The sequence below is a fragment of the Mytilus trossulus genome, chromosome 14 (genome assembly GCF_036588685.1).
Source record: "Mytilus trossulus isolate FHL-02 chromosome 14, PNRI_Mtr1.1.1.hap1, whole genome shotgun sequence".
Lineage (NCBI taxonomy): Eukaryota > Metazoa > Mollusca > Bivalvia > Mytilida > Mytilidae > Mytilus > Mytilus trossulus.
The window spans coordinates 60,646,881-60,660,918 of NC_086386.1; the positions used below are offsets into that span (position 1 = coordinate 60,646,881).

The 14,038-nt window shown below is 32.4% G+C and overlaps 1 protein-coding gene across 1 annotated transcript; it reads left to right on the forward strand.

The window, feature by feature from the left end:
* The first annotated feature begins 374 nt into the window (after window positions 1-374).
* Window positions 375-2,317, forward strand: LOC134697943 (uncharacterized). The gene has a single exon (XM_063560228.1). The coding sequence runs from the start codon at window positions 885-887 to the stop codon at window positions 2,181-2,183; it is 1,299 nt and encodes a 432-aa protein (XP_063416298.1). The 5' UTR covers window positions 375-884; the 3' UTR covers window positions 2,184-2,317.
* The last annotated feature ends 11,721 nt before the right edge of the window (window positions 2,318-14,038 follow it).

A 14,038-nucleotide genomic window follows, 5' to 3' on the forward strand; every position in this document is an offset into this window, starting at 1 on the left:
ACCTCAGGGCACCGATTAGCTCAGGGCATCGATTACCTCAGGGCATACAGCAGCGGACCTAACTGCCACCTGCGTTTCACCCCCAGAGCACATAGTATTCACAATAATAATGCTCTAGCGAAAACAGTGTAACATTACAATAAAAGAAGCTCAGCAAAACTCAGATAAACATGATAGTCATTGTATATCATTCTTCTTGATAAAACACTCTATTGAATTCATGTTAATTTTAGAAACAGACACAACCACCTTTTCATTAGCACTGTACCGCTTGTGTCAAAACATAGTTGGAACGGAGAATAGTGTTAAAACAATCAGACTAATGAATACTTTCAGAGAGAGTGTAACACACACTATCACAAGTGGTAGTTTTGGAGAAGGGATTGAACTGAGAGGTAGTGATTTGGATATCATGGAAGTAAACACTTTAAATGAGATTTATGCAGATGAAAAAACAAGACTTAAAGAAAATGTAACATATTATAGAATGGAAACAGACGATGTAAAACCTGGTTTCACGCAGTTGATATTGGAACAAAATGTTAATAAATTTGCATCAGAAATATGTGAACTATTTAACGGAAAACATTATTTATCAAGTTCACTTTGTAAACAACATCTATTAGATTTTTCAGAAATTAATATTATCCATGGACCGTGTCTATCTGACAAACACGGAGTTGTGGATGTAGCCCTTTGCTTTCATTGTAAGACATGGATACCACAAGCATCACAGTGGATATCAAGACCAAATAATTCATGGCCAAATCATGATGTCAAACAAAGTATTATAAAACATGGAGTACTTTTTGTACCAATTGGAGTAAAAGGATCACCAAAAGAATTTATCGAATGGCGAATATCTTTTTTCTGTGGGTGAAAAAATGCTCATAAACACATTTACACACACACAACTACTATGCTATGCCCTCATGAAAATTCTTTTGAAGGATGTTATAACAACCGACAAAGAATGTTCAGATTTACTCTGTTCATATTTTGTAAAAACGATTATTTTCTGGATATCAGAGGAATTACCACAATCCGTATGGAAACCAAAAAATCTTATACCTTGTTTTATGCGTTGCTTCAGCAGACTTATTTATTGTGTGAAGTATTCAGCTTGCTTGCATTACTTCATTCCAGAAAACAACATGTTTGAGAACAAAATAGAAGGCCGTGCTCGTAAATTACTCCTAGATAAATTATATACTCTCCATAGTTATGGTTGGCGGTGCGTCTTATTTTCAGATCAACTGTCTAACTTTCATGTATCAACATGGATGAATCCAATCGAATTAACTACATTGCGTACTGTCGAAGTTGTAAAAATATTGAATTCGAAAATGATGAATATATTAAATAATATATGTGCTGTTAACACGATTGATAACCACAGTTATTTATACAATAGAGTGATAAGCAAGATAGTTTCCTGTGACCAATCCTCACTAAAATACTTATATACATACTATATGTCATTGTGGTGTACAAAATATGCGCAGACTATCCCACTGACTAGTCCTAGAAGTAGTAATAAACATCAATACAAACAGTATAAATCCTGTCTTTGTACTCTGCTACAGAGTATTCATCATGACGCTGTATCAGGATGGCTGATGTTAGCTTCGTTTTTCTATCAGTCCAAACAATATAGTAAAGTGTTAAGTGTCCTCGTGTTCTCTTTATCGGAATTTACTCCCGACAAACTTAACTGCTTAATGAATATGTCGGATATTCATTGCCGATTGCTCAAACTAAAATCATTCCAGAAAACAAGTATTTTTAGATTATGGAAAATAATGCTAGTAGATTTAATAAAATTTGAAACAAACTCGTTGTTAATACCAAATGAACTACAAATAGACACGAAAAATGGACAATATTCAGTTTCCTCTATAGTTTATGCTTATTTCTTACAATTTTTATGTCATTATCATCTAAATAATATCAGACAATGCCAGGATTGCATCAACACTTTACACCTTGTAATAGCAGAAAACTATATGATTGAAAAAGATGCAAGTTTAAAATCTAGAGCTTACAACATTCTTGGTATTGCTTTACAGTTATCAGGAGACTATGAAGCCGCCCGTCAAGCATTCATGCATTCACTTGAGATATGCACTGATCACAGATATAATACTTCTAGAAAGAGACTTTTGTTGATGAGCTCAGTGTGATACGTTTATTTGTACCTTCAGTTTAACAACTGGTATTTATAGTACAGACTTTCTCCAGACAAGTTATTTGCTTTGAAAGAATTTGTTTTCTCTAGAACCATTTCTTTGTAAAAGAGGGTACAATGCAAAGGTAGCAGAGCTGTCGAAGTATTACCAGGGCGAAAACTCCGATTCCTGGTATTTCTAAGCTTGGCAATACCCAGAGAAGTGATGAAAAACTGGGCAACATAACTGCAAAGATGCTAATACCTTGTTTTTTTCTCCAGCTTCGTTGGAATCAAAACAAGTGTATCTGTAAATCATAGTATTTATTTGATATACAGTTATATTGCATGTCTGTGAATGCCTTTGAGGAGAGAGGCAGTAACAAATCAGTTAAATTTCATCATAAATTCTACTGAATTTATTTCACATTAATATTATAATTGATGCTTGTTCCCTTGAGCTGTTGCAAAGTAGTGCTTAAGTATAGTCAATGAGACAGTAGCCTTCTAGTAATATGCATGATGCTTAAGTTTAGCCAATGAGACAGTACACTTCTAGCAATATGATTCTTCAGTATAGTCAAGAGACAGTAGACTCCTAGCAATATGTTGCTAAAATGTAGCAAATAAGCAATTATACCTCTAGCAATATGGCGCTTAAGTGAAGTCAATGAGACAGTTGACTTTAAGAAATAAGGTGCTTAAGTGTTCTCAATAAGGTAGTAGATTTCTAGAAATAGGTTGCTTAAGAAATAATTCATGGAAGCCATAGATTGTTGGAAATTTACACATGGCCTGGGCCGTGATATTCGAAATTTATCCTGAGTGTTTGACTCAACAACCACATATCTTCCAGTCCTCTTGAAAAATAAGTTAAATAAATAGACATTTTTATTTATATCCATTTAATTCTCCAATCAAGTCTTAATTAAAAAAAATACTTTGCATCCATGGCAACAACTATGTAAACAGTTGCAGTATTTAATGCACATTCAATTTCTCCCCACAAGAGGCGTGACTTGAAAATCACACGTGATTTACAAAGTGCAACCTATACTGTACTTTCAAAACCCTTTTAGTATCAAATTATTCTTATATTCTTGTTGTTATTTATGTAAGTAATAGAAAATAATAGGTAACAATGGTAGTTTGTTTATTATTGTATTTTTATAGTACTTCTAGTAACTATATCCGGTTTGCGGCAACATGTGTTATTTTCCTTTTCACTACTTTTTTTGTATTCAAATTATTATTTTTTTTCTACTTAATAAACTCATTATAAATTTGTGTTTTTCTTGTGCCTTGGTGTAATAGCTATTTGAATCATGGTTAATTTTACTACAATCTGTTTATTTTGTTGAATTTTGTGTCTTCTACATGTATATGTACTATACCAAAAAATGCATAAAAAATTGTCAAGCTCAACAAAACTATCCCTATAACAAAAATAAAGGCAACAGTAGTATATCGCTGTTCAAAACTCGTTAATCTATGGAAACAAAATCAAATTGGAGTAACAAACTAAAACTGAGGGAAACGCATTAAATATAAGAGGAGAACAACGACACAATATTAAAATGTAACACACACAGACACGGCCTTAACATTAGACAAAATCCGATGAGAATAACAAGTCTAACATCAAAACCAAATACTAGTACCTGAATTTGGAATAGAAAAGTACCGTGACACGTCTTATAGTAATGTGAATTCACACTCAAATATAAGAGAAAACAAACGACACAACGGAATCACAACGTTAAAATGTTGCACACAGAGAAACGAACTATGATAACAAAAACATACTCCTTATCTTTCCTTTCTGTTTATGTTAGAGCGCACAAGCCTTTCAGCACTGATAAAAAATGAAATGAGGAGAGGTCAAATTATATGAACTTGTCAAATTGCAAAATAATACGATTAGCCATCATGATGATTTTTATATGATTTATATAAAAAATCGTACATCCGGGGTCACCTTCGGTACCATCAGATATAAACAAAAAACTTAGTCATTCATGATTGTTTAGTTGAAAGGTCCTATATTTGATGTTTAAATATCAAAATACTGGAATAAAGTGCATTTCAAACAATTCTTATAATGACAATGGGTCTATAATACCATGGCGTCTAAGGAAATACACATTTCAGAAAGGAAACAAGCCATAGTATAAGGGGGAAAAAATGCAGAAACAAGACTATACCTGGTGAAAAGGTCAAATTTTGTGAGACTACCAAAAGACTTGTATGACTAAATGACTAAATATGTTCTAAAAAGAATGTTCAACTAATTCCTGCCTCTACAAAGTCAGCTCGCTTTCTAAGGCCGAAGCCTCCGACAAAAACAGAAGTTGAGCAATGTGCTAAAAATGAAACAAAAACAGGGTAAGAATACTTTTTTTTGCAATTAAGCTTTCAAAAATAATTTAACTTGTTTAAAAAGCCACTCATAAACAACTATGAAGAAATAGGCATGTGTCTTATATGCACATTCTTCAAATGTGACATCTGAAGAAAATGCAAGCTAGGATTATACTTATTCTAAAATTTCTAGTCCTATCTATACTTTCAAGAGCTAAATAGTACATGGGTTTTGTATATAAATATATATAAAAACACAGACAAAGAAAAAAATATGGACTTTTGAGAGTACATTTTGTCAAAAAGCTTATTTTAAAAAGAAAACACTATTGTAAGAGAGGTAATTCAAAATAGAATTATTTTCACATTTTCCAAACTTCGTTTTGACAAATAAAAAACTAATTCACTTCAATTTTGGCAACATTTTCAACTTCAGGTCAGCGAAAAATATTTTTCGACTCCTTCAGATTAATTAACTTGAACAGATGTGGAATGAGGTTTCCATAGAACACAGACAAATATCATCTATGTGTACAGTATTATTATCATGAGATTCAAGTGCAGAACAGCAAAGAGGGTCTGCTTGGAGGGAAAAGGCAAGCTGCAATGAGTGTTCTTACCATTCAAAAATGTTTTACAATGATGTGATCGCTAAGAAACGTGGTCGTCGAGCAGCAGCTATTAATCTATCCATACAAGTCGCACTTAATCGCATAGCTATCAGCACAACTGGTGTACAGAAATTATTTCTTGGTTCTAATATACCAGCTCCTTCAACTTCAAGTATGCAACACAGTGCTAATGTTTTTTTGTGAAATTATAGTAGAGTACAATCAAAAGGATTTGGCTCTGAAAAGAAAATTACTTAAGGAAATAAACATATTGAGAGGTGATAATCCTTTTATTATTAACATTCAGGCCGACGGAATGTATAAAAACCCTGTTTATTCCGGAATAGGTAAAACACTATTTCAACCAGCTACCCAATGTACATATAACATGTTAGAAAATAATACTTATAAGCACAGTATTGTAAGCACAAGACAAGTGTCTCAGCTTTGCTCACATTAGAGTTAACATAAAACAAAAACAAAAGTTTTATCTCACAAAGGTCACTGTTTCGCAAACATTTAAATGCATGACAGCATATGCAGTGAGAAGCGATGGGCTAAAGACTGCGTGTTAGACCTGAAAAGTGATGGTCTGGAAGTTCAAGAAATTACCACTGACCCCGATAGCGGCGCATTTAGACCTGTAGAGTCTCTTTTTAAATCTGGTACAACCAATACACAGCCAATTCATTTTCTAGTAACGAGACATGTGTCCGCAAATCATAGAAATTTTATTAAAAAAATGTCAGGTCTCAATGCAGCACGATTAATTTTAGGGAAAGATAAAATGCTAAAAAGGTTTGCATTAGATATGGCAGCACGTTTTTACGCAAAGTACAAAGCTGTCTTTGATAAATTCAATATGGACTCTGTACGGATAAAAGTTCACCTAACATTTGAATGTCATGCTATAGTTTCTTACTCTCGGGGCGATCAAAACGGGTGTACAAAATATTCCCTTGTTTGTTCAACATGTTCAAATAGAAACAGTTTGAAGACATGGACTGAAAAATCAGCTTATCTGAAAAATAACTTTTAATTAAATAAATCAGAGAACACAGCAACACTGTTACGTGAATGCGTAAAAGATCGCCTAGGATCTACTATGCTAAACCGTACATGCAAAAACACACAAAAAGACGAAGCAACTAACCTTGCAATACGTGCAGCAGTTACTGTAACATTTACCAGAAACTACAAAGGAAGGTTACATACAGCTATACACAATGTAAATAATTGCCCCGGAGAATCCATCGTTAAACTCTGTAAAGCGACTGGGGTGAGTGGGGTTCCCATCGAACAAGGAAGTCGTGCTGCCCGAGGTCTGAAAAATTATAACGACACATGAGCCATAAATTATATAAGCAGTCAAAGCAGTACACAGACCAGAGATGCTAAAATAAGCATGAACTATATAAGATATATGATGAGTATCAAGAAGAAAAAGGCTATGCGAAAAACAAAGTTTTACCGACAAAACGGCTTGCCGCAAAACAGCCTCAAGAGTATTCGTTTGCCAAAAAAAACTCCGATCAAGACATACTAAAAATAAGTAAGTTACCAGCATCAGATTAGACAATTAAGAAAATATATTTCTATTTCTTTTTTAAATTCAATACATGATGATTGATCAACTTTGCAAACTTGTTAGTAAGAGACTTGCATTTATGCTTGTTAATTTGCTTGAACAGATCAATTCTCTCTAATATGAGGCAGGCATTACCTGTAAATGGGGACGAAGTATGTATGAATTATTTTTGTGTAACTTAAATATTTGTTACAACAAAGAAACGGAAATATACCGTAACGTTTCCGATTTCGGTTCTGTTGTTAGGGATTTTAGTTGTGACGTTATTTAACTATGACGTCATATTCAATGTAAACAAAGATATCATCAGGTAACGTTTTTTCAAATCAAGGAATTATTAAAAATGAAATTGATATTGCATTCCTTCCTATTTATACTAGACTGATAAATAAATATTTTACTCAAATATTCATACAAGACCGGAAAAAGGAAGTAGATTTCTGCGCAGGTCCGGGATTTCAAAACATGACATAAAAAAAATTGAACGATTTTGAGTTCATTAGTACAATGAAAAATTCGGGAAATTTTCCCGAATTTTTTTTTTTATTGAATTTTCTACTGTTATTGGGGACTTCGTCCCCATATAAACTCCATCCCATGAATATCAAAGTAATTAGAAAACTTGTTAAGGAAAGTCATGGCTGTGTTTGTAATCCATTGCACTTTGTAATACACAATGTATAATATGTACTTTCCAATAAGCCATTAATCCCTGACCTGATCCAGTATTATAGTTGAATGCAACACAAAACACCATATAAAAAAGAAGATGTGGTATGTTTGCCAATGAGACAACTATCCACAAAATACCAAAATGACACACATATCAACAACTATAGGTCACCGTACGGCCTTCAACAATGAGTTAAGCCCAAATCGTATAGCCGGTTAACGTTGTTTACAAGATTACGTTCTAACACATGTATTCGATACCAATGTAACAAAGGACACGAATGACGTCACAGCGACAAGGGAATAAAGGAAGACAAAAAAGGTTGATATTTCCCGTATTTTTCGACTTATATTCTCCTGTTATTTTAGTACCAACGAAGTTTGGAATTATTGTATAAATATAAATTTCAACGTTTTAAACATAAATTCTTGCAATTTCCACCTTATCCTCAATTTTTTTCTACCTTTGCATTTAACCTTTAAGCACATGGGACGTCATTGGCGTGATAATTAGACGCAAAGATGTTGCTGAATAATTTTGCACCATACATACGATCATAGTCTGGTCCGCTGGTCTTTAACTAATTTGGATCTGCTGGAAAACAATAGTATCCACCACCAGCAAAACATATAAACCAACAATCGTATCGATTTTTTACAACTATCAATATGATATTATTAAAATCAAGAATGATCGTAGTGATGCCTTTTTATATACGAAGAAGGGTTAATATCGCATTATACAACAGAAGAAAACCCTATATTTGTATATGGAAGGCCATAGCTGTCTCATGTGTCTCTTTCATTATGAGAAGGTTTTTGGTGGGTTTTTATTTTAAAGTGGTTTTTTTTATAATACACAGGTGTTTTTTTATTATACGAAGGTGGTTTTTCATTATACGAAGGTACTTTTTTTAATATGCGAAGGTATTTTTTATTTTACGAAGTTTTTTTTTATTATACAAAGGTGCTTTTCTATTATGTGATGGTGGTTCCTGTGATTAAACAAAGGTGTGGCGTGTCACATGATATGAAAACAGGGATGGGTTAATTTCTAATGATATATGGACAAAACATTGAATCAAGAAAATCAACTAAGTCTTTATTTTTTTTTTATGGATTATTATATTTGAAATAAAACAATCAATTAATTATTGCCAGGATTGGGACAGGTTATTGACCGGATGAGATATAAATAGTCAGAACTTTTTTGTTATTTGATTTATTATTTCAATATTTGAAGACTTTAGAGATACATCACTGTATTTTACATTATTTCAAAGTGCTATGTACGCAAACTTTACAGTCATTAAAAGATTTGAAATGCAATGATTTTTCATGTCAACGCAGAAGTGCTGGGGAATGGATTTATCGGTTGCCAACCCCACTAAAACTTGTTATATCGTAAATCTTTTTTATTCTTCAACATTATGATGTATAACATGCCTACTTTTGATGTCGAAATCACCTGCAGCAGGCCTACCCATGTATGGGAATCGTAATTATTTTGTCTACTGACGCCAGATGGAAACTTAAAACTCGCAGTAAATGATTAGTTATAACAATTATTTGAAAAAAACTGTCTGAATAGAAAGTATCATCCAGTTAGTAAAACTTAATAGTGCGATATGTCTAATAAGAAACGAGTTTCTTTTTTAGACACAAATTAACTCATTACGTCAATGTCGTTCAGACTCTATCTGGACTGCACCTATGAAATGATATAAGATCAGATAACTTCGAGAAACATTGAGACTTTCTCATTAGATTTAACCAATCGGACATCGAGATATATAAAGAGAGTGGGAATATGCATTATACTGCAAGACGTATGTGTCTGTGAGTCCCACGATTCATTAGCAAAAAAAATATTAAGCGATCATGTCGTGGACTCCATTTATAAAATAGCGTTAAAACGTCATTTCTTTAAATTGTAACATAACAACTGGAAATTAAAAAAAGTCAGGTGTTTAGTCTGGACTATCGAATCATTCATTGTTTGAAGATTTTTTTTAAACCCCTTGTAATGCACATTTGCAACATCAAGTTATTTTGAAATAAAAAAAAAAATAATTACATATTTTTCTTACCGATTCTTCTATTCGAATATCAAAATCCGTCCAAATTACTAGTTCTTACATATACTAAACTACAATTCAATTTCAGCTTTGAATTTTGTATGACGTCATAGTCAGAATACGGGAAATTCTATTACAAAAAATGCGGGGAAAATGTTGAAAATTAAAAAAAATTGAGGTAAAAAATTTTATTTTATGCTTACTTAATGTTACAGATAACACGATTTTTTTTGCCGTTTTCTCTATGTCCGTTTAGTACTTTATAGATTTAATTATTATAACCTTACTTGTAATCTGGATTTAAATTTTATCATATAAAAAACTTTATATTTAAAAGATATTTGATATTTTACATTTCTCCTGTTTATCATTAAAATGTATGAAAATGCGACGAAATCTTTGACCAGTTTATGGTGAATTTATTGGTCCATCATGCAATTTATCCCTTTTAGGCCTCTTTCGTATTTCACATATTGTATTTGATGACGAAAGGTTAAAAATAGATACGGAAGTGAATTGAATATATTTAGTGAAAATACCCATCTGAATAGCTTACACAACATGGCAGGTATGTCGATGTAATTGTGGAAAATGAAGCAAGTTAAATGCATATATGTCATTATTTGTTTTCGTTTTTCTATTTCACGTACATTAAACGTGAAAATAAATCAATCTTTTAAACAATTTGCACCGTTTAACATGCTTAAGTTTACTTTCAAAACAAAGGTTGAACTTTTGGAACAAAGTCGGAATATGTTAAGACATTCCTTAAACAAATTTCCCTAAATGCTGAAACAAGAATATCAAATTAAATTATCATTACTAGCTAGTGTATATTTCAAGACATAATAAAGGATACCCTATCCGTAATTTAATATCTTGTTTTAGTATATATCATTCCATTTAAAAAAGGTAATTGTATTCGTTAAAGCGTAAGACTATTAAACTATTGAACTATAAGAGGGGATTTGCCGATGACCACTCTCTATCATTTTATCTTTTATTTTCGCTTTTGTCTCGCTACACATTATGTAACGTCGGGGATTTCTATACGACCTCAATATTTCGGCTTTCGTATATTGTAATGACGATGTCTGTGTCGTTGTCAAAAGAGATTTTCATTACCGAATACATTTTGTTTACAGATAATGACTTTTCTATAAGTGAAATTGTAGCAAATCGTCGCTGGGCTTCCAAAATGTTGTAAATTATAATTTTTTCAAGAAAAAAATATCTCACAAACAGTCTTTGAAAATTTTGACAAGATGCATGCTTCCAAAATGTCGTATGTGAACTCGAGCATTTTTGTAAATAGCAGTGCAATAGAAACTTTGACATTTTAGAGTATCTGAGAACTTAAATTATTTTCACAGAAATAAAGAAATGTACAATTATTTTGTTCCTAAAACAATTACACATCGATTTTCAAGTTTTTGTACAACATTTTTGAAACAAACTTTACAAACAACTGACATTGGCAATTTTGTTATATGTCTTATTTCAAACGTTTTGATTGGTCTAACTGTGTGTTTTTTTGTAATACCGAAGAAGTTCTCCCGCCCAGACCATTGGTGTAAAAAAGCATTTTTAGCCAAAAAAGTCATATACGACATTTTGGAAGCCCAGCGACGAAATGGTATTCCAACAACAGGGATGTTGGGATTGATGGTGTGGATTATTTTCGTAGTTTGAAGAAATCAGGGGCCTGAAACGGGCCCAAAAAACAAGCATTTTTCTGGTTTCAGGACAAGCAATTGTGAATAAGTGTTTTTATTCTTATAAAAGGTTTTTATCGGTTCACAGTTTTGGTCTTAATCTTTTTGGTAAAAGTTCTAAAATTTGTATGAATTGCCTATTCCATGAGAATTCGCAATGAGGTTTAATCAAAGACTTGATTTTTTGTTGATTGTTTTATATGCTGAATCAAACCGTTTTTGATTTTGAGCCCTGTTTTTTGGTATAAATTGTCCCTAGGGTACACATTTAATAAAAGAACACAAGAAAATGAACAAATGGTGTCCTTTGATATCCTGTACCTAACCGTATATTTAGATATTGGATATGAAACCATAAAAGATGAAAGTCCATTTTTGAATTGTTCAGTTCTTTGGCCATATTGACAATAATGTGTCAAGTGTGTATTCACAATCAAAATTCAGAGCTGTATCAAGCTTTAATGTAGTGCCCAAATTGTTAAGGGTTTGACCTCTGCAATTGCATATAGCTCGGCCCTGCGGATCATTTTATTAAATACAAGCAATTGTCATTTGATTTTTATTGTTGTTTTATTGACAATATTACTTTATTGAATTTTATGATTGGTGGTCCGTTAAACATGTTTCATGTGTGAATAACATAATAATGACCACTACAAGCATTCAAAGTGGGTAAGGAAAATAAGACTTGAATTTCCGACATATATGTTTGTAAGTAAAACAACCTACAATATGTACAACTTGGACTTGATCAGAACGGTACCGTACTTTCGGTCGTCATTTGATATTTTACCAGCTTTTCAAAAAATTAATAAAAAAACATTTTCTACTTTTCACAAATGATGACGAAATACTCCTTAAAATGTGAGTATTATCAGCCAGTCGCTTATTGTCGGATAGTTACGATATTTCAGTCTCACAATTGATCTTTATGACATATGTTAATTCTTGTCTTTCTACGTTTTCTGATCGTATTCGTAAACCACCCCAGCACTACATATGTTCTACAAGTACTTTGGAGCACGTTTCAGTTTTATTTATTTTTACACACATAGCAAGCATTTCTCAAACATCTATTTATCTTTATCAACATGAAGCTAAGATTTTAAAGAAAATGAATTTCGAGTCAACCATTTGATAGTAGAACGTGAGCTACATGTAAAACAATATTTACCTAGGACTCCGGAGTACTCGATATTATTTATAATAATGCTTTAGAAAATACAACGTTATTTATAAGTCAACAGAATCACAGCAAATACCTTATCTATTTTAAAGATAAATTGACACATCAACAAGTCATCCACATTGAAGCTAAACTGTAATTACATTTCATGGCTACATGTATGGTGAACATTGTATTTTATTCTCTGTATTGATGTCATATTTATTTTAGACACAGACACAAATACCGTATCATTAGCACTCTATCGCTACTTGTGTGAAAACATAGTTGGAACAGAAAACCATGTTAGAACAATCAGACTAATGAATATTGTCAGGGATAATATGACGACCACCGAGTCTGGAACCACTATCACAAGTTGAAGTTTTGGAGAAGGGCTTGAGATGAGAGGTAGTGATTTGGATGTGATGTATGTAGCAAAAACAATCGAGGTTTATGAAAAACCCCGACTTAATCTTGTTAATCGAAATTTTATATATTATAGTATGGAAACAGACGATGTAAAACCTTGTTTCACGCTGTTGCTAAATGAAAACATAGATTTCAAGTTATTAGAACTCAATGAAGAACTCGATGGAAAATATTATTTATCAAGCACAATTTGTAAACAATTAGTGTTAAGAAATTCAGTTGACCAAATAATTCATGGACCGTGTGTGTCAGACAAAAATGGAGATTTTGACCATGTTTTGTGCTTACATTGTAAGACATGGATATCACAAGCATCACAGTGGATATCAAGATCAAATAACTCATGGCTAAGTTGTAACGCCAAACAAAGTATTATAAAACATGGAGTACTTTTTGTACCAATTGGAACTAAGGTATCGCCAAAAGAGGATATAGAATGGCGAATGTCTTTTTCTGTCGGTGAGAAAATGCTTATAAATACTTTTACACACACACAATTATTATGCTATGCCCTCTTGAAAATTCTTTTGAAAGATGTAATAGCAACCTACACTGAATGTTCAGATTTACTCTGCTCATATTTCTTGAAAACAATTATTTTTTGGATATCAGAAGAATTACCACAATCCGTATGGAAACCTGATAATCTTATACCTTGTTTTATGCGTTGCTTTGACAGGCTTATTTATTGTGTAAAGTATTCAGCATGCGTACATTACTTTATTCCAGAGAACAACATGTTTGAAAACAAAATAGAAGGTCGGACTCGTGAAATTCTCCTAGATAGATTACATACACTCCAAAGTTACGGTTGGTTGTGCGTTTTGTTCTCAGATCAACTATCTAACTTTCATGTATCAAGGTTGATGGATCACATCGAACCACATTTATTGCATACTAACGAGATTGCAAAAACATTTAATTCTGAGTTTTTATATTTTCCTAATTATATAATATGTGAAGTTGATCTGCAGATGGGAACTTATGACTACAAAAGAATAATACACCAGATAGTTAGATGTGATCAATCGTCATTAAAATACTTTCATACATACTACATGTCATTGTGGTTCGCAAAATGTGCGCAATCTTTTGCACTGAATAGTTCTACAAGTAGTAATAAACAAAAATACAAACAATTTAATTTCCGTTTTTGTACTCTGCTTCAAAATATATATCATGACGCTGTTTCTGGATGGCTGATGTTAGCTTCGTTTTTCTATAAGACAAAACAATATAGTAAAGCGTT